Source organism: Benincasa hispida, chromosome 11 (assembly GCF_009727055.1).
Source record: "Benincasa hispida cultivar B227 chromosome 11, ASM972705v1, whole genome shotgun sequence".
Classification (NCBI taxonomy): Eukaryota; Viridiplantae; Streptophyta; class Magnoliopsida; order Cucurbitales; family Cucurbitaceae; genus Benincasa; species Benincasa hispida.
Genome location: NC_052359.1, coordinates 44,608,912 through 44,634,856, shown reverse-complemented (window position 1 = coordinate 44,634,856; position 25,945 = coordinate 44,608,912). Strand labels below are relative to the sequence as shown.

Below are 25,945 nucleotides of genomic sequence, written 5' to 3'. Positions count from 1 at the left end.
GAGTCTATTTATACTCTGGTTATTAAATTCACTTTCTCAAATTTGACATCCAAATTTGTCTATGGAGTCCATGTTAGTAGAAACTCTCTATTTCATCTAGAGAAATTACATTTTCAGGTAGTTTTTGAGAGTCGATGAAATCAATCAAAGTAAAAACATATTTTCAATGGCTTTTGTATGAACGTTTGAGTGGAAGCAATCGTTTGAACACCTTGTGAGGGAGTAGACCAATTTGTTAAATGAAAGCTAAGTTTCTGATGTGTCGGCAGTAACTGTCGGCTTAATGTTTGAATTCTTTTTTTCATTTTAGTCCCTACTGTATTAAATTGTTAATTGTCCTTCTATGTATTAACATTTTTCCAATTTATACTTCAGTGTTGATAGATGTTAAAATTGGTTGGTGAATTAGTAAAATTTAAAAGAGAGAAAAAAAACAGAAATTGTTAATACCAAAGGACTAAATAGAAAACTTTTAAACAATAAAGACTGAATCATAATTTTTTTTAAGACATATCTGGAGTAAACACATTTATTTAGCCCAAGAAGTAAATTACAATAAAGAGGAAAGAAATCAACTAAGCAGTATCATTTTTGGCCAAGTTCAAAAGAAAAAAAAATGTTAGATGAGAAACACCATCCCAATCAAGTTTTTCTATTATTTAAACGTCAAAAAATTTAAAGAATTATATACTATCTGTATATGATGTTTTTTATAACATACTACAACTCACTTTTAAATTTCTTCTGAGGAAAAAATGATACAACTATACTTTTCTTGATTTCAATGTTTGAGAAAAATGTTTATGAATCGCATGCACTATATTTCCTATAAAGCTATCCTCTACACAAAAGAGAAAAAAAATCTTCATTCCGAAGCCAATATCATGTCTACTTACCCAATTTTAGTCGTTGGGATCCATTTCCTCATCCTGATCAATGAGATTATCCAAATAGCTTTTCCCACTGTTGTAATTAGACTCTGCTTGTTCTGATGATTCAATATCTTCATCCCATTTACTATCCCCTTCCTCGGCCGAGTCCAACGATTCGATTTGTTGACCATTTGACATCCAGTCAGGGCATTTCTCTTCGTCTCCATAAACAGTTTTGCCATTCTCCTTCACAAGATGAACAGGTGCTTCACCAGAAGATATTCTACAGAAGCATTCAGGAAGTGGATGCGACAGAAACGACGTAGGCTTCGAGAAGATGGCCTGTTTTATCAGGCCTTCCTCACCCAAGCTCTTGTTGAGATGCTCCTGCACTTTAAGTGTCCAGTTGTGCATTGGATGATACAAATTTTCACGGGTAATATTCAAAAGATTTGCCAGGAACTTCCTGTTAAGGAAAAGGAAACTGTAAGAAAAGGAAAAAAAGAAAAAGTAATCGCATATCTGCTCCAACAATACGTTCAACAATAACAAGAGAATAATCCTAAATTTTCTTACCACGAGATTTAATGGATGGGGAAAAAACTGTAGTGCATATTGATTAACCAATAATTAAATTCAATCATTCAGTACACAAACATCAATACACAATGCATCTTATTCTCGTTTGTTGGAGTGTAAACTCCTTGAACATAGCCAACTAGAGCTAGCTCAATTGGATAACCATCGATTAAGAGGCCAAAGGTTCCATAGGTTCCGTCTACAACCCCATGTTGTTGAACTAAAAAGGAACTAAAAAGAATGGACTCCTTGAACGTACAATAGCAAGCAAACATTCACTCATACCAATAGATTAAATTCCAGAGAGAATCCACAACCCATATAACACTGGACATAGGACTGTTGGCTTTTGGAACATCCAAACATAGGAATCAAACACTCCACATCCAAATATGGTGCCTTAATGTACCAAAAATATATCATTTTCATTGATTCCTCTGAGCTGGATGTTTTTCTTCTTCCTTTTTTTTAAAAATAAACTTTCATAAAACTAACTTGCTCAAATAATGATTTCTTTCGTAAAATAAAGAGTTAAGTTAATAATGTATCCTTTGTGTTTTCAACATAGTACTTTTGCTTGTTTTTGTATCTTTGTATTTTGAGCATTAGTCTCTTTCCATTATTCAATGAAAAGTTTTGTATCCTTCTTAAAAATAATTGATAATAATTAAGAGTTAATTTATGTATATATAGGATTTATAAAAATGAGGAATTATTCGTCAACTGTGCAAGACCAATTATAAATTTAAGAGCAAATATCAAATATCCATGAACTTTGGGGATTGTATCAATTTAAACCTTAAACTAATAATTGTATCAACTTAAATCTTGAATTTTAGTGCTTGTATCAATTTAAACCCTAAACTAGTAATTGTATCAATTTAAACCCTGGATTTTTATAAGTGTTTTAATTTAAACTTTAACTTTCATAATTATATCAATTTAAACCCTCCATTATGTTGTATTTGGATACACTTATGAAAGTTCGAGATTCAAATTGATATAGTTATGAAAGTTTATGGTTTAAATTGATACACTTATGAAATTCTGGGTTCTAAATTAATACAATTATTAATTTGAGGTTTAAATACAAACCCCAAAGTTCGTGGGTATAAAGTGATATGATGTGGTAGGATTAGAGTAAATTAGGATATCTTGGTTAAATCCTTAATTGGTTAGGATTAGGATTAGTTTTCTTGATTGATTAGGATTATGATTAGTTCCCTTAGTTTATTAGGATTAGGATTAGTTTCTTTAATAAATTAGGATTCAGATTAGTTTGTTTTCAAATTCTCTATAAATAGAGAGATTATCTTCTTGTATGGGCAACTTTTGATTCATAATAAAGATTTTGATTTTATTATTAGAGATTTCTCTCCTTTTATCTTTTAAGTTACATCAGTCTGGTATCAGAGCAATCGTCTGGGCCAAAGTTGACTGCCACCGGTGGAAAACCAGGAAACTCTTAGTGACGCCGATCGCAAGAGAGAACTTCGTGAGTTATGCTCGTTGTTGAACAGTCCACATCTATATAAAGGGAACCTTCAAATTATAGGAAAGAAAGAACATACTGGTTTTTTTTTCCAAAATTTTGCAAGAATGAACTATTACCAATCAAGAAAATGCTGAAGAAAAAACATGGCAGTTGACATAGGCAAGAAAATCAAATTTACTCCCAAAAGCAATGCTGGAATTCTGACTCAAGTGATTCAGAAAAAGAATTCCAATATAATAACTTCGCCCGTACTCAATTTTTTGAAAGAACCTATCATTACCCACATTTGAAATTTGATTATAGTGATTCTAGCGATTTTGATGAAGATTCTAATGGTGTTTGGAACAAAATAACAAGGCGACATTATCAACAAAGAGCCAAACGATCCAATCGAACTGGTTTCTCAAGAAATCGATGTAAGAATTGGGAGTTAGATGATTCAGAAAATGATTCAAAGTGTGAAATAAATTATTATGACCAACATCAAAGAACATTGATAAATCATTCCAACACCAATACGGAGGTCGAAACATTTTCAAGAAAATAGAAATATTCAAATAAGAGCATCTATCAAGGGAATGGATGAAATTTGGGGTCTTTAGAAATAAATTCAAGGCATAATTATAATCTTCAAGATTTTTCAAGAAACCATCAAAAATTACATTTAATTACTCAAGAAGAACAAGAACTCATCCAAATGTGCTGTGAAATTGAGCAAAAAAATGAACGGAATAGAAGAATAAAAAATCAATTGAAGACGAGTCAAATAAGGTAGAGGTAGAAAGAATGAAGAGGAGCTAGCGTTGGAAGAAGAAAAAAATCAATAGAACTAACACGGAGGTTGCTCAATTCGAACCAGATGATGAAGAACAATTAATCGATGAAATCAACAATGAAGGTGTAAAAGAAGATGAAGCCACGGCAAAGAATGTGTCCATTTTAGATCAATTAACTGAGGCACACAACCAACCACAACTACCTCCACCGCGAGAGAATAGAGCAAAACTAGCCTTGGCCACCAAGAAAGACAAGAATCAACAACACTAATGGTATGCAAGAAATATCCAAGATCTACCAAAAATCGTTCAAGAACAACCAAGATCAAGGTAATATTTGAGGAAATATTGGGAGTGAATTCTTCAAGTGTGGAAGAAAAAGATACTCACAGACAACCTAATTCGAAGATAATTGAAAATCTTTTTCCTCAATTCTTTGAAGAGTCTGCATACATTTTAGCAGCAAAGGATTTTTTCAACAACTTAATTCTTGGGTTCATCGTTGATAATATTGGTGGAAGTAATCTTCCCTTTCAAGAATCAAATATCCAATATATTGGTGTGGCAAGTGAAAATTAGTTGTTACTGATGCTTGATGTTCAGAGATGTGTCTGTTCGAGTGTCTTACATTTTTATTTTTATCTTGATTTTCGTTTTAAAACTCCAGGACAGTTTTTTTAGGAGGGATAGAATGATGTGGTAGGATTAGAGTAAATTAGGATATCTTGGTTAAATCCTTAATTGGTTAGGATCAGGATTAGTTTTCTTGATTGATTAGGATTATGATCAGTTCCCTTAGTTTATTAGGATTAGGATTAGTTTCTTTAATTGATTAGGATTAGTTTCTTTAATTAATTAGGATTGGGATTAGTTTGCTTTCTAATTCTCTATAAATAGAGAGATTATCTTCTTGTATGGGCAACTTTTGATTCATATTAAAGACTTTGATTTTATTATTGGAGATTTCTCTCCTTTTATCTCTTAGGCTCCATCATGATTTTGCCCTAAATTTAAACTAATAACTAATGAGTGGTGGTTCATCATTAATATACCTGTCAGGCCGATATGTCCTAGATGAAGAACTCTCATATAGTCGTTGTCCCATGACCAAGCTTGAAAAATCTGGCCAACTGCTACCATCATTGTTAAAACCCGGAAAGAATGCATCAGCTTCAAGACAAACCATGTAATCAAGAGCATCCAAAAGTAACCGATGGGCTTGTAACCTCATATCCATTGGTGAAGGGTCAGGTTCTTTATCTGTTTCTGTAATCCAACCATACCAACCTTCTTTCTCATGACGATAGATAGGTCTATCTGGAGGTGGAGGAAGAGGTCTTGGCCGAGGACCAGCCTTGTTCCACTCATCTTTCAGTTGTTGCTCACTTCTAGAAGGAGGCGGTTGGTAAAGATCAAGAGGAAGAGCGGATTCGGGTCCAAATAAGGAATCTAACTCCTCCTTGCTGCAAAAAGAAGTGCGATCAACCAAATTGTTAAATATTGCACGCAGAGGGATCAGCATGCGCTGGCCACCAAAATTTTCAGACCCTGCTACATAAACAATTGTTTTAGGAGGATATCCCGTTGCCTGAAGGAGAACCCCAACCTGCAAAAATTTTAACAGAAATAAGTCGTCAAAATGTACCTCTTTTCCTGCTCTTTGCAGTTTGAAAAATTTAGTGTAATCACTAAGGAAAAAATTACAGAGGCAAACATAAATCAACGTTGTGGCCTCTAAACCACTATTTCTTTAGCACAGGCCAGGGGACCATTCAAATGTTTTGTAGATTTGAGGAACGGGAATCTACAGTGAAATAACAGAGATGCAATCAGTATTCCCCTACAAACAGACTAAGACTAAACTTCACAAATTAGATCAATAGAGAATCACAATCATTTCTTCAATGAAAAAGCAAAACTTCCATTAAAATAGATAAAAGTATGAAGTAGGGTGAAACCAAAGATGGAGCGCAATGGGGAAAAGCACCCACCCTCAAAGCCAAACAGAAAATCTACATGCCCCTAGTTATGTGAATCCACATTCTAACATATTGTTTTTAGTATAACAACACGCAATGAGGGATTTGAATCTCTAACCTCAACCTCAATTGAGTTGTCCTCATGTTGGCTATCCCTTTCATAGATTACAACGTACAAATTCTTACACAATTGTCTCAATTTCTAAAAGTACACTAAAGTGCTACACATAGTGTGCTAGAAGTACAAATTTCATGGATAATATTGTATAATAAGAAACATTAGAAGCATCAAATACAATGAATCGCCTATAGCAATTTAAAGTGCATGCTAACCTTTATGTCTACACTTAAATGCTCGAGCTAAATCCTAGTTGAATGCATCACTAAAGGATGTTACTGCTGTGGCAAGCGAACAAAATTCCTAATGGCTATACAATTAAAAATAAAAATACCAACTCTAAGAATGAAAACGGAATAAATGCAGCCAATCATAAAATAGCACACTTTCTTTATGCTAGAACTATATTTTAAAATACAAAAATTTAATCTGACACCACATCAAGATCCAAATGTGATACTACCATCAGAAAGCTTAAGCACATAACTTCAAGAAGCATCCATGTTAATTCTTAAGAAAAATGAAAAGCCTATTATGTGGATAAGAAGATCCTTTCACTTATTTATATCCCAAATAACTAGGTGAAATGATATCAATCCTTTATCTTATCATTCTTCAGGTATTATATTTATACCTACCCCTTCACCCCAAAACAATGTTTCTAGAAACTGTTCATCAGTTAAATTTAGGAAACACAAAAATTTAAACTAGAAAAAATTCATAACCAATTGGAAGTTTGAACTTCCAATCACATGTTAAAGCAGCTAAATTTAGAAGTTATGACATTCTAGACCTAAAATATCCTTTCTTCAGGTATTATATTTATATTTATACCTACCCCTTCACTCCAAAACATTGTTTCTAGAAATGTTCATCATTTAAATGTAGGACACACAAAAATTTAAACTAGAAGAGATCCATAACCATTTGAAAGTTTGAAGTTCTCATAAGTCATAACAAGTTAAAGCAGATAATCTAAAACCCATGACATACTAGAGACAAATTAGAACTAAAACACCCAGCCTTCATAATCATGTGTATCCGATTTGTTTCTACACAGTTTACTTATCCCATGGTCAATTATCTATACTTATAAAATTTAGCATAAAAAGATTTATGATATTAAGATATTTAGCATCTTCAGTAAGTAATAATCATAATTTGAACCAATTATTTCAAAGACTTCAACATTAACTACTTAGCCCATTCAACTACCGAACTAACTCGAGGTGGTCATGATCATTCAAATATCAGATTACAATCTTTATTTGGAAGCCTAGGATTTCTCTAGCTGGTTTATCCCTTATTTGGTAATCAGAGTATCAGTCAGCAATTAGAGAGGATACTTAACTACAATAGTAGGCTGTGCTGAAAAAGTGAGTGCTTTCATGAACAGAAAGAACTAGATGTACAAAAAGAAAAGTTCAGATAAATAACACATCATAGAAGATTTGCATACAGTTAATAAAAGTGATCAATCAAGCTCAAACCTCTTCAGGCATTAGAGGGCAGGCACCGTTATCTCTCCGTTTGCGGGAATCTACACTAAGTTCTTCCCTGATAATCCCTTTTTTTATCATCTGCTCCCTTCGATACTGTATGAGTTCAGTGTGCACATCCTAAAAAAATACAATAGACCTCAACAAAAATGATAAATAGCACAAAACTCATTGAGAATCAAATGCTATTTCCATTGTTAAATATTATGCAGAAAAACAGCCTCAAACAGCTACCTGAAAGAGTTCAGCACACCCATGGTATGCTAGAATTTCTCTGACTAATCCAGGATGAAAAGCAAGGAAAGGTTGGCCCCAAGCTCGTAACCTGTAAATTGTAGAAGAAAATGTCAAGGTTCATCAGGTGCATGCACAGATCAGGACTCAGTACATGCACAGTTCAGGACTCCAGTATACACGTCTATGATATTAGATCATAATCCACACAGCATTGTGGAGCCATATATATGCAGAGATTATCTTCTCTGTTTTTTCTTTGCCGTCAACCATAAGCATACTTATAGTGCAAATAATAATAATAATAATAAATCAAATTCCAGAGCACTAGTCAGAAAATACCTCTGCACTATTTTCTTTCCAAGCATCTGAACTTCTGGCCGGAAATTGAGTGCATGGAAGGCGACCCTGCATCTGAGTCTTTGTAGTTCGGACATGCCAGAAGGAAGGACCGACTGGAGACAGAAAATATGAACAATGAAATTCCTCAATCCATAAGTATATTGTCAACATCCAAAGAAAATGTAAAGCAACAAAATGAGTGAAACATGCAGGGAATTTGCACCAGTAAGGAAAGCTCACGAAACTTCAGTCCGCCGGATGGATGACCCAAAAATTAGGCAAAAAATGTGAAGTGACCCGGTTTTTTTGAAAAAAATGCTGAATGATCCTTTGCTCACGTTAAATTTGGGTAAAATTACCAAAATATACTCACTCGCACGCGGAAAAATAGTCTCGCTCTCATTCTCGCTCGTCTTGTTCTCTCTTCTTTTTTCACTCACAAATTACTATGTCTCTCGTTCTCGCTCGTCTCGCGCTCTTTTCTTTTTTTCACTTACAAATCACTATGTTTCTTGCTCTAGCTCGTCTCGCTCTCTCTTCGTTTCCTCACTCACAAAATCACTTCTCTCTCTCATCTCTTGCTCACCAAAGTTGGTTGCATTAGAGCTACTCATGTGGACTCATTGTGCCAGAGAAGAAGAAGAAGACGACATACAGATAAGAAGCCAAAGAAGAAGAAGAAGATAACATGCAGAGGAAGATTTCTCACACCAGAGAAGAAGAAGAAAAAGAAAAAAGAAGGGCAATACCATAACTTTACGTGATCATGACATCAGCAAATGGGCATTTGACATTTTTTCAAAAACTGAGTCATTTGCTATTTTGGACCTTTAAAATGGGTCTTTTGGGCAAATCTCTGAAACTTCCCCTAAAAAATTATCAGATCACAATAAAAATAAGAAAGCGCTCTTAGTTCAGTTTGGTAGAACGTGGGTCTCCAAAAGCCGATGGGTGGCAGGTTTCGAACCTATGGCCGGCCCACCCCTAACCAATGGGGTTGGGTAGGCAGAGTTGATCCCGCAACTAAGATAGTTGCGCCAGAGGTCGTGCAGCACGATCTATGCCAGAATTGATTAAAAAAAACCACTTTCCAACTCTTTTGACGGGACGAGTAGGACCTTCCATATAGGTTACCCGATCCCTAACTCAAAAAGTGGGGGTCGAAGAAAATGCGTATCATATAGAAAGAAAGATGATTCACTTTTCTTTTATCTTCCTTTAGCCTTTTCATGTGTTTGGTCTATTGGCTTAATTAAGGTGGATATCTTATTTTAACCAACCCAAGAACCGAAGTTTATAATAGGAATCATACATATCCTGAAGTTCCCTAGAATTCTGTAAGGGAATTAATAGGGGTTTATGGGTAGGAGTCCTATGGTATTAGTAAGGGCATAAGGGTAGTTAGTTAATTCAAGCCCTACATCACTCAACAACACTCTACCTTCTCTTTATTTATAACCAAATATACTAACTCCCTAACTAATTAACCTTATGGCCTTACTACTTATTAGCTCGCTTACAATTTCCACCCTTGGTAGACAAGTTGAACATCAAAGAGGCAGAAAATAATGCAGACAAATTTAAACCATTTTGTTATCTTAATATCAACACAGAAACTTGGAAGCTTAGAAGTTAGAAGTAAAGCTACCTGCAGACATCCGCCATCATTCAGAACCAAGCCAATGACCTTGGCATTCTTCAAGCTTGGAAGAACTTTTTGAAGATAATAGCTAGGAGATGCTGAACTTTTGGGTTTAAATGTAGGTAACTCATTTCTTTTCCTTGAAGCCTTCAAATTATCGGGCAAACTTCTCACGACAAGTACATCATTTTTGAGATAAGATATGAACTGTTCTTCGTTGTAAAGATAAGAAAAGCTCTTGAATCTGTCGCTGAACAGTTATTAGCAAGTGTAAGCAGTAAGATGTAGATCACTCCCATATGGAGCCTAAAAAGGAAAAGACAAGTAATGACTAGCATATTAATTAATATACACCTGATGCCTTTTGCGCGAGTACTTTCTTGAATCTCAGGGAGGACAAGAGTTGCATTCAGTAGCCTGGATATAGCGACCAGATCACAGATCTAGAAAATTAAAAGAAATATTATATTAATAATTAAAAATTGAAGTAAAAAAAGGCATATTTTTCACATATATCTTACCGAAGATCTTATATTTGCGAAACCACCAAATATTTTTGCATAAATGAAACCATTACTCTGTTCACTTGGGGCTGCAAGGAAAAGAGATGATTAGTAATTCTCTAAATCTACTCATGCTTGCAGCAGTTCAACGAGAAAAGAAAAAGGCAGAAAAGGTTAAAACTAAAGGAAACAAAGAAGAAGAAATTTAAGTTCAAAATAGAAAGTCTCGATCACATAGTGGGAAGTATATGATGTGCACACATGTATAGAGGAAAAGATGCCACCATATCTATCAAAACAACTATGTCAATGATAACTCAATTACACAGAATTATTTTTTTAGGAAAATCATACGATACTTTTTATAAAGAAGATGAAAAGAGTCTAATGCTAGAAGATACAAGAGGACAAAAAGAAACAATTACAAAGAATTATTAATTTATTCTGTAATGCAAATGATTAAAAGAAGCAAGATTTTGGTATAGCACGACAGAATTTTCTAGAATTCTTTTTGAAAAGGATATGAATATTTTCATTAAGAAAATGAAAAGAGATTAATCCCCAAGAATACAACAAGAGACTATAAATTGAAACATAGAAACTGCATAGAAGGAATCATAAAATAACTAAGATATGTCTAGGCTAAGGATTAATAGGAGTAAATGTCTTGTGATGGGGATAAATTGCGAGCTTGAGAAGTTGGAGAGGTGGGTGACATGGCGGGGTGTGAAGTGGGAAGCCTTCCCTCTTCTTACCTTGGCCTTCCCCTCGGAAGTAACCCCAAATCCTGTTCTTTTTGGAGTCCTGTGGTGGATAAAGTTGGGAAAAGGCTTGCTTCTTGGTAAAAAGGTTTCTTTTCTAAAGCTAGTAGACTAACCTCAATCCAGTCTGTTCTGAGTGGCATACTCATTATTTTTCCCTTTTTTAGAGCTCCAAGGGAGGTTTTAAGAGCTTAGAAAAGCTTATGCGTAACTTCCTTTGGGAAGGGATGGGCAAGAGGAGAGGAAAAGGTGTGCATCTGGTTAAATGGGAGATTCTTGAGAGGCCTATTAATTCGAGGGGTCAGAAATTGGGAATTTAAAGGCTTGTAACCAGGCGTTGTTAGCTAAATAGCTTTGGCATTTCCCCCTTGAATCCAACTCTCTTTGGCATAGGATCATTGTTAGCAAGTTTGGTCCTCATCCTTATGAGTGGCTGTTGAGTAGGGTTTGTGGCTCTATTTGGTAAGGAGATTCCTTCGTTTGCTCATTTGGTTCAGTGTGTGGAGGGTGACGGGTGGAGTACGTATCTTTGGGAAGATCAATGGGTGGGGGTAGACCCAGTTGCTCTTTATTTTCTTGTCTTTAGCACTTGTCTTCCTTTAAAAATCGTTGTTTCTGAATTTGTTGTTTGGTGAAGAAGCTCCTATTCTTTCTCTTTTGGGTTTCGCCGCTCTTTATTTGATAGGGGAGCAGTGGACATGGCCTCTCTTTTGTCGTTGCACGAAGGACACAATTTTAGGCTTGGGAGGAGGGACCTAAGAATGTGGAATCCCTATCCGGAGTGGAATTTTCATGTAATTCCTTCTTTCATTGTCTGATTGACCCTTCTCCCATAGACGATTTGGTCTTCTCGATACTCTGGAGGATCAAGATTCCAAGGAAAGTGAAGTTTTACATGACAAGTTCTACATGGGCGTGCTAACACAATGAATCGGCTTATGAGGAAGTTGCCCTTGTTAGTTAGGCCTTTTTGTTGCATACTTTGTTAGAAGGCAAGGAAAAACTTGGACCATATTCTCTAGGGTTGCTAGTTCGTGAGATCCATTTGGGATTTCTTCTTTAAGTCGTTATGATTTTTCACATGCTCGTCACAAGGATTGTAGTGATATGATTGTGGAGGTCCTGCTCCATCTGCTCTTGCAAGAGAGGGGCTGTTTTTTATGGCTTGTTGGGGTGTGCGCTTTATTGTGGATGATTTAGGGGGAGTGGAATGGTAAGGTGTTTAAAAGGGTGGATAGGGATCCAAGTGATTTTTGATTCCTTGTTGGATTTCATGTTTCCCTTTAGACTTTGATTTCGAAAACCTTTTTGTAATTATTTTTTAGGCATGTATAGTTGGAGTTAAGTCCCTTTCATTTGTAGAAAGAAATAACTTCTTGTCCTAGAAAGAAATACCTCTAACACAAGCAATAGTATGTTCTTGTTGATGTTTTCCAAAGAGATAAAACATTAATTATGAGGAAACAGACTCATTTACTTCCTTGATTGACGATTAGCAAACTATGGATAGGGCACTAGACTTGGAGCATTGATAACTTAAAGGCCTTCTTTATCTATTTCTTGCTCAACTATATTAATGATAGATTGCAAGCTTTTCCCGATTCCCGAAATAATTTTATAATTTACTTGAATGTAGAAGTTTCTGATGAAGAGTTTCTTTTTTCATTTTCTCTTTCTTTTGGGACTTCTACGTAATAACATCAAATACTTTGGCTAGAATTCAGAGAAAGTATGCAAACTTAGAAAGGAGAATCCAAGATTCTTTGTAGGAAGGTGGTGATAGAAGTAATGCGAGTAATCCTGTTAGACAGGCGTTAGGGTCTTTTTAGGGGGAAGATGGAAGCTGGAAAAGAAAGAATTGGCAAAATGATTGGAGATTTCGCTTGGAAACTTTGAAGTTGAGGAGAATTGTAATCAAAAGTATCTCTAGAAAGGATAAGCCGGTAATTTTCAAAATTACTTAAATATTGGAGAGGTAAAAGCCTGTGGACCCACATTGCAACATTAGATCATTTTTGGAAACCATATGAACTTCATATTGTCATCTGTTCAAGGATTCTTTCTCATATTTTGATAGTTTCTTTTATACAGTTTTGTCTACCGCTTTCTATTGGTGCGATAAGAACCCTTTTAACCATTTCAGTTTATCTTACCTAGTCTCCAATTGGACATATTTCTTATAATTGCCTTTTGGCTTTTAGGGTTTCCACTATTTCATTAATCAATGAAATGTTTCTCATAAAAAAAAAAAAAAAAAAAAAAAAAAAAACATATGAACTTCAAAGTGGGCTCAAGCGAAAATGATAAAACGAGGATAAGACGAGCCCTTAAATTTCCTAATAATTAAAGGTCTTGCCAAAGTAACCCTCCAATTGCTACTAGAGTGATTTGAACAGTCATAGGCCTTTTTTTATATTGTCTCTCTTTTATTTTTAATTGTTTTTATTCACTCCCTTGTGGAGTTTGAATCTTTTGAGCATTAGTTGGAGAAACGGTTCCATTCTCCCAATAGTTCCACAGGAGAATGGAGCCAAAAGCTTGTGTTGAATTGAACCCATTGCCAAGACACTCTTAAAAAGTTTTCCTGATCAACCATATTCAAATAAAGGCGATTTGAGATTTGCTGATTGTTCATAAACCAGCCTCCTTTATTCTCCCCGTGAGGATTTAGAATAACTACATATCAAACCTCCGCACCCATTGTGAGATCAAAGCAGAACCTCACTGACCTGAACATCCCACCCCCTCTTATGACAAGAGACTATTTTCCCAACCAGATAAATGACTACTCAAATCAATACTCTCACAGGTCCAAAGAAATTCTTTTTCTTTCAAGAATTTTAGAAACCTTAGTTGGGTTCTTGAACGAATAAAGAAAACTTTTGGTTAGGATTCATTAAACCTTTGTTCTCAAAGTTCAACTGTTGGTTGATGCAATCCCTCGTTGATGTGCAATTTGTTCATGAAAGCAAATTTTGAATTATGTTTCATCGATGAAAAGGGATATTTTTAGGAGGTGTTGGTGGCAGCTGTTTTTTCACCATTGGGTTGGAAAGGAATCGCCAGATTTTGAGACACCTTCTTAGACACTATCCACTGTTGACATTACAACCCCTTTGGCTAGTTTCGGAAGTTTCCTCTTCCTCACTGTTTATCTTTTGAAAACATTTTTTATTAGAATTAACACCTTTGTTTCTCTACCCACAAGCACACACACTCAAAATTAAATGCTTAAGCTCTAATCCAGTAATCAAATTTTTGCCTTTTGAACTCTAAATAAAAGGACAATTTACAATCTAAACTGGCTTTTTGGATGAAATTATGTGAAACAAGCTTGAAATAGACATACTGAAACTCAGTGAAACTTATAAAAATAGTAGAGTGATTGATAAGATCTAGTAAAAAGGCTAAATTCTCTAACCATTTCACAGTAAGATCTTTTTTTATCAAACCTTAACAATATAACTCGGTAGATCCAATCACAAAAACAATACATATAAAGACATCAAAATTCCATTACCATGATAGCTACTTCTGGAGTTGGTATAGGGTTGCAACGAAGCTAATGGTCTTACAGCTCCCCACAACTTCTTGCTCCTATAACCCTGCGGTAATTGAGGCATATTAAACTTAGCACGTGGTCACAAAAAACACTCAGAGAATAATAACTGAAGTAAGCCGTTGATATATACCTGCCCACCAATAATTGAAGTATTCAGCATACTAGCCATCTGCGTGTAATATACCAAACTTACGCTCGACGATTTAGCGATAGAGAGATGAAGCAGCAGAGATGCCAAAGACAAGACAAGAACGAAAAGAGCAATCCATTTGATCTTTGATCTGAACACCATCTTTGTTCATCAAGGACCAATAGCGGTTACAGTTCCATTATATCCTAATACCACATGCAACGCAATAATAATTGCAATTCAAATCCAAATCCAAGATCCATTTGCCGTACTCATTAAGAAGTAAGAATCAACGCAAATGCGAGCGTCCAATGTATAATCCCTAAGGAATAAAAAGTAAAATCCACAAGCATTTTCAGTTGGGGTACCGTGAAACATACAGAAAACCAAACCGACAGCAAAACTGATGCAGAGCAACAGCAGTTACATCAGAAAGAGAATACAAAATTCCACGATCTGGAAATGTAAGCATGGATTTGAAGAAAGAAAAGGGTATGAAACTAACCGTGAAATCAGTGAGAATGGATTCAAGCACAAACAATCAAATCGGAAACCAAGCAGGAAATGAAAGAAGAAACGCGTATTGCTGAAGTAACGGAGAGAATGGAAGAAGTAAAAGAAATTACAGAATAATAAAGAGTGATCAGATGAAGAAGAGAAATGGAGAATCGAGAATCTGTGGCGAAAAGGGGAAGATTGGATTACCTAAAATTGAAGAAAGAAACAAAGAAATGGGAGTTTTTCAAATCAGTATCGTTAGCAAACTGTAAGACATGTCCGTTCTATTATTCTCTAAGCCATATAATGCCTACTGTTCACTATTTACACTAACTCCACTGATTTTTTTTTTTTCCCTTTTTCTTTTTCTTTTTTCCATTTTCTTCAATAGAAAAAATACAATAAATTATGAACTTACTTATTTGAAAATGGAAGGTCTGTTAAGACATATATTATGTTCTCGAATCAATGGTTAAATTTTCATTTCTTATATTGTTGAGCTTTGACGGTCAACCTGAATTAATTTGTAGAAAGTCAAGCATAATGTGCATCTCGGAGCATTATGGAAAATTCAAGGTTAATTCAAAGCTTTTGGAAGCTTATTTGAGCAATTCAGGCTTTCAGATTGCAAAATGACCAAAATATCCCTAAGAGTAATATTGTAATGATAGACGGTGCTACAACTCAACACTTGAAAACAGAAACACAGTATTGGGATGCTGCTAGTGTCGAGAAAACAAGATGTATAACATGGGTCGATACTGTAAGGCACTAGGACATTTCCTAACAACATCACAATGTTGTCTAGTAGTCTCGTGACGGTCTTGCGATTCTTAGCTTCTTTCATCTTTTAGGGTTGGTGTGGAGCGTTTAGAGTTCTTTGGGTATAGTTTTGACCATTTTGGCCAAAAGCCTTGAGATTTTCATGTATTTGCCTGTAATTGACTATTTTGCCATCAAAGATCGAGGTTCGGTGTCGGGCTACACCAAACTCAAATTTAGAGGTTGTTTGGACTTGTACATATGGTTTTATGAGATTTTGAATGGAATGTTGGTGGGTTTCATTGATTTAATTTATAGAGCAATCATGCTAGTAGATTAAATTGACACCTCAATCGCACCTTGTATGATTTGTTCATCTATGCTACACATGCGGGGATTACCAATAATTGGAAGACATGCTTCATTTTTGGATAATCGATAAGTATGGAATGCTATCTTCCTATCTAGCTTGTTGGTTAGTTTAGAATTAATTAAGTTGTCTATGTCTAATTAATTGGATTAGGGGAATCTGTCCGATGTCTTTGGATCAATCAATTGGGTTGTAAATTAATTATCCTTATTCCTATGATTAGTCAATGAAATAAACCATAGGCTGACCATCTTCAAATTGGTAACCATTTGTTATCTTTCTTTTTCTCACTGTTATCTTACTTTTTTCGTATCTTAGTTTACCTATCAATTCAATCCCTTAATCCTTCCTTCTTTGCTGCTTTTCATAAATAAATTTACCTTAGAAAAGTTAAATGTCGACTTTTTATGGTTTGACCTGGTCTTCTGCTAATACTACCTAGTAGTAGCTTTAGATCGGTATATTCTAAATATATTTGATCCATTGAAGGTTTCGACAACCTTTTGACCCATCAACAGCACAACATGAGAAGAATTTCATACTACTTATTAATTGCATTAAGTTTGAGGGGATTGGTATGGTTAAAACATCCTAATTGATTCAGTCAGAGCATTCTTCTAATTTTTAGGCTTATCATGCAACCAAGAAAAAGCCTAAACAACACATACGTGAGTCAACCTAATGCTACTTGTTGGGAATGTCCTAAACTCACAGTTCATAAATATTGTTAACATATACTATTTATCAATAAAAGTATTATTGAGTAATTATTCAATAAATTATTGTTGATGTTGCATTCTTTTATGAAAATCCAATAAACAAATTCATGGCTATAATATGAATACTTTAACTTTATGTGGCGACATAAAAGAGGATCAAGTTTTAGTATATAGCCAAAATGGTCTGTAAGTATACAATTCACTTAGGATTTAGGTCATATCACCTATTGTCATCCTCGTAAAATGTAAGTCTCTATTATTAACGGCGTTATATAATTAGACTAGTCATTTCGTGGTGAGGTCTTATACAAACACCTTGTATAGGATACCCCCCACTCACATGTCTTGATATGAATGATCAGGATTAGATCATTTGTAGCACTTTACAACACTTGTAATATCTAGTGTCACAAGGATAAAGTACCTAGTTTTATCCATCTACTATAGACCAGGTTATCATTTAAACATGATCCACCTGTATGTCTCTACATACATGTTTAAATTACATAAAATAACCTAGGATCTTAGTTTATTGGATTTAGTGTATGCTCATAAAATAAAAATTATTTTAGTAATAACAATTTATTTATACAGATTTACAAACTACAAGAATACAGGAGAGATTTAGGACTTCAATCCCAATATGGGCATCCCTAAATCCTAAAGTGACGTAAACTATCTTTACGTCCTCTCCATAAGTCATAAGGTGTTTCAGAAATACTTTTTGTGGAAACCATGTTCAAAATATAAACAGCAGTCTTTACTGCATGTCCCTAAAATGAATTAAACAATTGAGCATAACTCATCATCGAACAAACCATGTCCAATAGGGTTCTATTTCTCCTTTCTGTTACACCATTCTATTGAGGTGTACTGGGTGTTGTGAGTTGAGACTGAATTCTATGTTCTATCAAATAGTCCTGGAATCTCAAGTCTATATACTCTCCACCTTGATCTGATCAAAGTATTTTAATCTTTTTACCTAACTGGTTCTCAACCTCTGCCTTATACTCCTTGAACTTTTCAAGAGTTTCAAACTTATGATGCATTAGGTAAATATAGCCAAATCTAGAATAATCATCAACAAAACTGATGAAATATTCATAACCTCCTCGTGCTTGACATTCATCGGACCATAGAGATCTGAATGCACAAGCTCTAAGAATTCTTTTCTCGTAAAAGATCTTTTGGTTATCTTCCCTCAAGACAAGACTCACTGGAGGTAAAGCGTTGCCTTCAAACTAATTTATGAGTCCACTCTTAACCAATCTCCTAATCCTATTCAGATTTATGTGGTCAAGTCTTAAGTGCCAAAGATAGGTATTAGGAGAAATTTTTCGCCTCTTATTTTGAGTTTCAGTTGTTTTAAACATCTCTATGTTTAAAACAGTTTTTGCCTCAGTTGGTTTTAATGCATATAAGTTGTTTTATGGTTTTTCATAACATATTTTAATAACTTTTGAAATAATGAACACATCATTAATTTCAAAAGAAAATTTATACTTTTGTTCTAGAAAACATGAGATAGATATTAAATTTCTCCTTATAGTAGGAACATAAAATACATTTTTAAGCAAAATGAATCTATCTTCAACAAACAACTTCATATCTCCCACTACTTAGCTGAGACAACCTTTTCGGTCCCAACCTTAAAGGTTGTCTCACCTTCTGTACGCTGTCTCCAGGAACTAGTTTCCTGAGTGAAAACACAAATATGATTAGTGGCCCCTAATCTAATATCCAGGCTATTTTATCATTTTCCATTAAACATGTTTCAACAATGAGTAAATCATATTTACTTTGTTTTGTTCTTTCAACTTTCTCATCTATGATAGTATTGTTTACTTTCAACATATCTAGAACATGTTTTCTAATAGAGGTTTTATCCTTTATGTTGTAGTCATAAACATTATTGAGAATATCGTTCCTAATAGATTGACCAAACAACGTCTGTAACAAATCCATGATCTCTTTAGCTGAAACCTTGTTCTCAAATTTCTTAGCTAGTATATTGGACATGCTTGCTAAGATATGGATTCGAGCCTTATCATTTGCCTCAATCCATTTGTCATAAGAATTCCAAACATTTTGGTTTGCATATGAGTTGAGAGTTAGAGGACATTCCTCTGATAAAACAAACCTAAGATCATTATCCACTCGTATTGTGTTTATGTTGAATAATTTTTACCGTTAAATTTATTGGAAGTTAGTATTTGAAAAGATGAATTCGATATTTTGATCTATAAATAATTTCTATTAGTAAATTATTTTTAAACCCAATCAAAATTTTAGCAAAAGTAATAATGTACCCAATTTTCATTATTTATTTGCAACAATACTTTAATGAGTCAAAATAGATACTATCGAGGGATAGTCAAATACTCATTCACTGAAGCAAGACATTCTTGACTAAATACTAGTGCTAGAATAATTCTTTATTCCTATAGTCATTTAGTTACCTTCGATCGAGAACTTACTAACACTTAGTAACTCTTGTAAGTGTAACCCTCAATTTTCAGATCCCAGAGATCAATATCACAAGCTCTCGAATTGGAAGACAATTGTTGATAATATACCTAAAAGTCCTTATTCATTTCTGAATTTTGTTGTGTTTCGATCCCCATGAAATAACCCTCCAAATGGGTGGTCGCTCCAAGGATGACCCGCAGGCAAAATATGAGAATCTCACGGTGCAACCTAGTGGAAGAGACCATTGGATACATTGACACGCATCCTTCATCCATTTACTATGAACTACTTCCCCTATTCACCTTACTATTGACCCATGTAAACATTTTTCGAATGGAGGTCACTTCCAAGGTTACTCAAAGTTGAGCATGAATCTCATGGTGTGAACTCTTAGGAACGTGAGAGCTAAAAATAATATATCGTATATCTCCCACTAAAATGTTCTATTTGTTTTGAGTGAATATTTATTTAGGTATAATCTGGCTAATAAATACAACCTAAGTCTAGATGTTTATCCAAGTATAACGTTTATATTTGGATTTAACCTATGTTGTCTAAGTGATAAACCAATTTATTACCTTATATCACTCACACATGCTTATAAAACTGGGTTAACAACACTAAAAAACCGGCTAAAATCTCCAGGCAGTTTTCGTACCTCTAGACAGGATTTAGCCCGAATGAGTTTGTAATCAAAGTTTTACAAGATAACGACCTATTTTAACTACTTAAAACAAGTTGCCATTTGTTACCCCTAGGTGAGCATGCATGTTATCTTTGTTATATATTTTTTAAAAATCTAATTGATTTTATAACTTTTATAACTTAGACATTCATCCATAACATATATCATGCATTTCAAAATTTAATATAATAACTTATATTGAGACTCGTGAAATTCTAAGCATGCAAATTATATTATAACACTTATAACATACAACATACATTTCATATATTAATACTCATGAAATTCTAAGCATACAAATTATAATACAACACTTATAACATACTTTTTAATGCATGCAACATGTTATCCTATGGTGGGGTTTTAAATTTACATGGCATACTTTATCCACAATCAAGATTATTATAATTAATACATACATTCATAATTCATAATTAATAAAACACACTAAAGTAGACCGGTTTTGGCATCTTTGGCAAACAAACAACTAAATTGTTACAATAATATTTCAAAAACAGCTTCGAACCAATCCCGAGCACTTCGAACTGGCTTGAACCAGCTTAAAACTTGAACCAAATCCTCCAAAGATTAACAATCAGGCTGAATCGGCTAGAAAAATCAAACTGACCCAAACCGGTCTGCACAATCCAAAAAATTGCTTCAAACAATAGCTTGCGCCTTGCTCCGATTTCTTCAAATTACAACCTAATATCAACTCTAATGGCTATAGAAAAATTATAGACTCTTCACACACTAAAACTCGTAAACAACGGGAAAATTACAATAGTTACAAACAAATCAAAGCTTAAAAAAAATGCAAAATCGTAATATATCCACTTTAGCTACCACACTTTCATCTCATGAAATAACACCCACCAAGCTAAAATTAATGTAAATTGAGTGCTTAAAACATGCTCTGATACCATTTGTAAGAATAAACAACGTGCATGCAGAAACAATTTAGAACTTAAGCACTCTAAATTTCATTAATCTTAAAGATCAAATATGCATGCAAATAACTTTGAAATTAGGGTTTCAGTTACAACCTTTGTAGCTGCAATTGACCACCAATTTCGTTCCAATCTTTTCATGAACCGACTGTGAACCACCACAAGGGTCTTTCCAACTATTCTCCAACCATAGAACGGGATGGTGGGATCCAATGAGTGACTAAATTAAAGATAAATTTAGAATAGAAGTTGAGAGAGAATTGAGGACTTAATCTAAAACTCTTTTATAATCCCTGAGTTGTTGAGAAGAATTTTGTTTTTCAACTAACTTGAAAATCACTAAATCACCAAGATATTTAATCTTTTATCAAATCATCCTATTTATAGAGCAATTACATGCAATTCATGTTGAGTTAACCAAATTTTGATACTTCAAAATGCACTCAATTTAGTGGGATAAGTGGCATTTTGTGGAATCAACACTTTGCCAAATGAATTAACTAAAAGTTGGATTTTTCCATTAAAATTCATTTTTGGATCTTTCCACTAAGTGAAGTCAACATTTTGACTTTTGATTATTTTGAATTTAAGATATGACTTTAGTCAAATTTTAATTAAATACAATTTTGATTCAAAATTAATTCAAAACTAATTTTGGAATTTCCCACTTAGTGAAGTCAACTTTTGACCTTTGCCCTTCAAAGCTTGGTGAAGTCAACATTTGACTTTGACCAACTTTGATTTCTTCCATTTAATTCAAAAAATTAATTCTAAATTAAATTAATATTAAATAATTAATTCTAAATTAAATTTATTTTAAATGATTAATTAAATAATTTAATTAATTTAATTTAATATTCAATTATTAAATCCAACACTAATCCTGATGAATCCTTATTCATAGTTTTGATATTTAAATCTTAGTTAAATATCTTCAACTCTCTCTTTATCATTCAATTCCCAATTGAATGATACATCATTAAATATATTGCATACATTTAACACTTATTCCCTAAGTCGAATATGAACACTTAAAACTCACTCGTCACACTGGTCTAAGATTTAGTTCGATATGAGCTAGCAGAGAGACCTAATGGATCTACAAATCATGAGCACCAACGATCTGAGATTAATTGGCTAAACTCTTTTAACCGAATTAACCAACATTCGTTAACTACCGGGACACTCCGCTAAAGCCCAGTAGTTACATTCTCCTCACTGTAGATATATTTCTGTCTACTTGATTTAACCATGATCAGTTGTCGATCTTTAACATGTTGTTCATATTTACATCTAAGTTAAAATTACCGTTTTATCCCTATAATACATCTTGCTCCTTAAGTCTCCACTGATCCACTAATGAACAATTGGTTTATGGTTCTACCAATAAACCGAGTCCCTCTCAGTCATAGAGAAGGTGGGGCCCCATGTTCAGGACTAGAAGTTAGTACTTAAGGGAACAACCTATTTACTAACTCTGAAATCGGGTAAGAGTGAATTTCATCTCACAGGACTATATTCCCAGCTATTTACTTAGTCTTACCCTTAAAATGGGAGGCTTATTTAGCGGTGATTTTGAGCCACTCTCACCCATGCTGATTAAAGGATAATCCCAAATAAACAAGAGTTCATAGTTAGCTCAGGATTAAGATCGAGTTACCTTAGATCATCAAAATGAAATAGTCGGTTTTAACAGTAAACAACGTCATAAAGAAAAGTGACTATTTCATGATCCGGTCTTATGCAAACATCTTTTGCATAGGATGCCTCCACTCACATGTCTCTACATGAACGATTTTAGGATCACATCGTTTGTATCATATACAAAGTGGGTCGCATCCATAGTGTCCCCAGGATAAGGTACCTATACCTATCCATACACTTGTAGACCGTTTTTACTATATACTCGAACTTGATCCACTTTTATATCTCTAAATAAAGTTCAAGTATTCATGCTATAGCCAGGGGTTCGTTAGTTTATTAGATTTAGGCTTTTAACAAGTGCAATTCTCACATTCAATAATAACTTTATTAAATAAACCTCAATAACATCTTTATTGCAAATAGAATATGTTTAATGTTTACAAACTGTGAGTTTTAGAACATATAACCCAATAGATTAGAAGCTTGTTTCAGTCCATAAATGGACCGATTAAGCTTGTAAACCTTTTACTCTTGACTTTGGGTTATGAATCCCTCTGACTACTATATATAAATGGTCTTCTCAAGATTAACAATAATAAAAAAAAAAGCAGTCTTAATGTCCATTTGCCAGATCTCATAGTCATAATATGCAGCAATAGATAGGAGTATCAGATAGATTTTAACATGGCAACAGGTGAGAAAGTCTCCCTCAACTTGGATATAATCTTTTGCCACTAGTTTAGCCTTGAAAGTTTGCACCTTACCATCTGTACCCCTTTTTATCTTGTATATCCATTCGCAACCTAGAGGTTTTACCCCCAACAAGTTGATCTACAAGATCCCGAACTGAATTGAAGTACATAGGCTCCATTTCGAGAATCATAGCTTTGATCCATTCATCATTGACAACACCCTCAATCGCTTTCTTATACGACAATGGATCCTCAACTTCACCATCAGATATGACGACTAGAGCTTTTGTTAAACCTATATAACGAACAGGTGGGTTCGCAACCCTCTCACTACATCGAGGTTTCCACAACGTTTGAGGTGGATGTGACTTTCTAGATGAACTGACATCAACAACTCTTGTTGATGTACTTGCCTCTTCAACAACTCTTTTTGAAGGTTCAGTAATTTCGTTGGAAAGTTCATTCAATACTATTTTACTGCGTGGTTTGTGCTCCCTTATGTGTTCCTCTTCTAAGAATGTAGTATTTGTCGACATAAACACTTTATTATCTTTTGGTTCGTAGAAGTAACTACCTCCCATTCCTTTGGGATAGCCTATAAATAGACATAATTTTGAAGAGATTCCAATTTCTTAGGATTAACCTCAAGCACGTGTGATGGGCAACCCCAGATTATGAAATAGCATAAACTACCTTTGTGGTCATTCCATAATTCCAAAGGTGTTTCAGAAAAACTCTTGAATGAAACACAATTCAAAATATAAGTTGCAGTCTATACTGCATATCCTCAGAATGAGTCAGGTAAGGAAGCGTAACTCATCATGGACTGAACCATGTCCAACAAGTTTCGGTTTCTCCTTTTTGCTACACCATTTTGCTGAGGTGTATCAGATGCTAAAAGTTGGGATACAATTCCATGTTCCATCAAATAGTTCTGGAATTTTAAATCCATATACTCTCTGCCTCGATCAGATTGAAGTGTTTTTATTGTTTTACTTAGTGCATTTTCAACTTCAGCCTTGTACTTTTTGAACTTTTCAAAAGCTTCAGACTTATGTTGCAATAAATAAGCATACTCATACCTTTAATAATCATCTGTAAGGATGATGATAAATTCAACCCTCCTCTTGCTTTAACATTCATAGAACCACAGAGATTCGAATGTACAAGCTCTAAGGGTTTTATGGCTTTATGACCTTTTCCAGTAAAAGATCTCTTAGTCATTTTGCCTTCAAGGCATGACTCACATACTGGTATTAAATCATTTTCTAACTCACTTAGAAGTCCATTCTTAACCAATCTCTCAATCCTGTTGAGATTAATGTAACCTAATCTTAAATGCAAAAGATGGTTATTTTCTTTAGGAGATTTTTTTTTCTTTTGTTTTGAGTTATCGCAGTTCTAAATAATTTAGTATTAAGGAGGGACTTTGCTGCTAACGGCCTTAGCACATAAAGATTACTCTCTAACTTTGCAGAACAAATCACAATACTATTTTTGTAAATAAATACTTTTTCACATTAAAATTTAGAGTGTATGACTGTTATAATAAGCATTTTACAGAAATTAAGTTTCTTTTTAAGTCAAGAACTATATAAATGTTTTCTAATAAAAGGTAAGATTTCTGTAAACAAAGTCGAAGTCCTCCCATTGCCACAACTGAGACGACGTGTCCAGTTCCAACCCGCATCGTCATTTCACCAGTTTTCAGCTGCTGCCATAAACTAATTTCCTAAAATGAAGAAAAAAAACATGGTTAGTGGCGCTTGAATCAATTATCCAAGCATCATTATCATTCTCACTAAACAAGTTTTCAACACTAGTAAATCACATTTACCTTGTTTGGCTTTCTTCTTTTTTGCCAAATATTTGGGACAATTCCTGCTCCAGTGATCCTTTTCATTGCAATGGAAAGAAATAGATTCCCTTTGCAGCTTTGGTCTTCCTCCCTTTTTGCGCAGCAGAGGGGTAGCTTTCCACTACTCCCCTTTTTCTTCTTCCACTTTCTGGTGTTGAAAGAAGAAGGTGCAGACTTTGTTCTAGAAATTGAACCTCTATAGAACTTTTTGGAGGACGAGGTTGTTGAGGATAATGCCTTGAATCTCATAGGATTCTATAATTTGTAATTGTATTGTACAAATAATTTATTTATATAATAAAATATGAGATGTTTTATTTGACATTTAGTAGCATTAAACCTACAAACCAATAAACTAACATCCAAGATTATCATTTGTAGCTTAAACATGTATGTAGAGACATACAGGTGGATCATGTTTAAGTGATAACCTAAATGGTATGTAGTAGATGGATAAGGTTGGATATCTTATCTTGGTGATACTACGAATACAACCTGCTTTGTAGATGTTACATTATTGTAAAGTGCTACAAATGATCTGATCATGATCATTCATGTGGAGACATGTGAGCGGGAGTATTCTATACAAAGGAGTTTGTATAAGACCAGACCACGAAATGACTAGTCTCATTGTATAACGTCGTTCATAATAGAGACTTACATTTCACTAGGATGACCATAAGTGACATGATCTGAATCCTAAGTGAGTTGTGAACTACTGCTTATGAAGGCGGTCCTTTGATTTATATGGGTGAGAGTGACCAGATCACCAACTCAATAAGTCTACCATTTTGTGGATTCATCTA

General features: G+C 34.3%; 1 protein-coding gene across 5 annotated transcripts; it reads right to left on the bottom strand.

The window, feature by feature from the left end:
* Positions 1-674: 674 nt before the first annotated feature.
* LOC120091386 (protein EMBRYO SAC DEVELOPMENT ARREST 30) lies at positions 675-15,318 on the bottom strand. 5 transcript variants are annotated; one of them, XM_039049390.1, is made up of 12 exons: positions 15,198-15,272; positions 14,998-15,078; positions 14,493-14,814; positions 14,321-14,405; positions 10,058-10,128; positions 9,891-9,979; positions 9,543-9,786; positions 7,895-8,007; positions 7,553-7,643; positions 7,310-7,438; positions 4,775-5,328; positions 675-1,338 (listed from the first exon to the last, which is right to left on the bottom strand). In XM_039049390.1, the coding sequence occupies exons 3-12, from the start codon at positions 14,652-14,654 to the stop codon at positions 903-905; spliced, it is 1,974 nt and encodes a 657-aa protein (XP_038905318.1). In that variant the 5' UTR covers positions 14,655-14,814; positions 14,998-15,078; positions 15,198-15,272; the 3' UTR covers positions 675-902. The 5 variants fall into 5 exon arrangements, with proteins under 5 accessions (XP_038905318.1, XP_038905320.1, XP_038905321.1 ...); XM_039049392.1 differs by having other exon boundaries at positions 14,493-14,698; positions 15,198-15,238; XM_039049393.1 differs by lacking the exon at positions 14,998-15,078 and having other exon boundaries at positions 14,493-14,698; positions 15,198-15,318.
* Between the last annotated feature and the right edge of the window lie 10,627 nt (positions 15,319-25,945).

Excerpts from the sequence above, each read along its gene's own strand:
- LOC120091386 (XM_039049393.1), bottom strand. The coding sequence starts at position 14,654 with ATGGTGTTCAGATCAAAGATCAAATGGATTGCTCTTTTCGTTCTTGTC. Across the intron at positions 7,644-7,894 it reads GGAAAGAAAATAGTGCAGAG|GTTACGAGCTTGGGGCCAAC; the intron begins GTATTTTCTGAC and ends TACAATTTACAG. Across the intron at positions 7,439-7,552 it reads GGTGTGCTGAACTCTTTCAG|GATGTGCACACTGAACTCAT; the intron begins GTAGCTGTTTGA and ends GTATTTTTTTAG.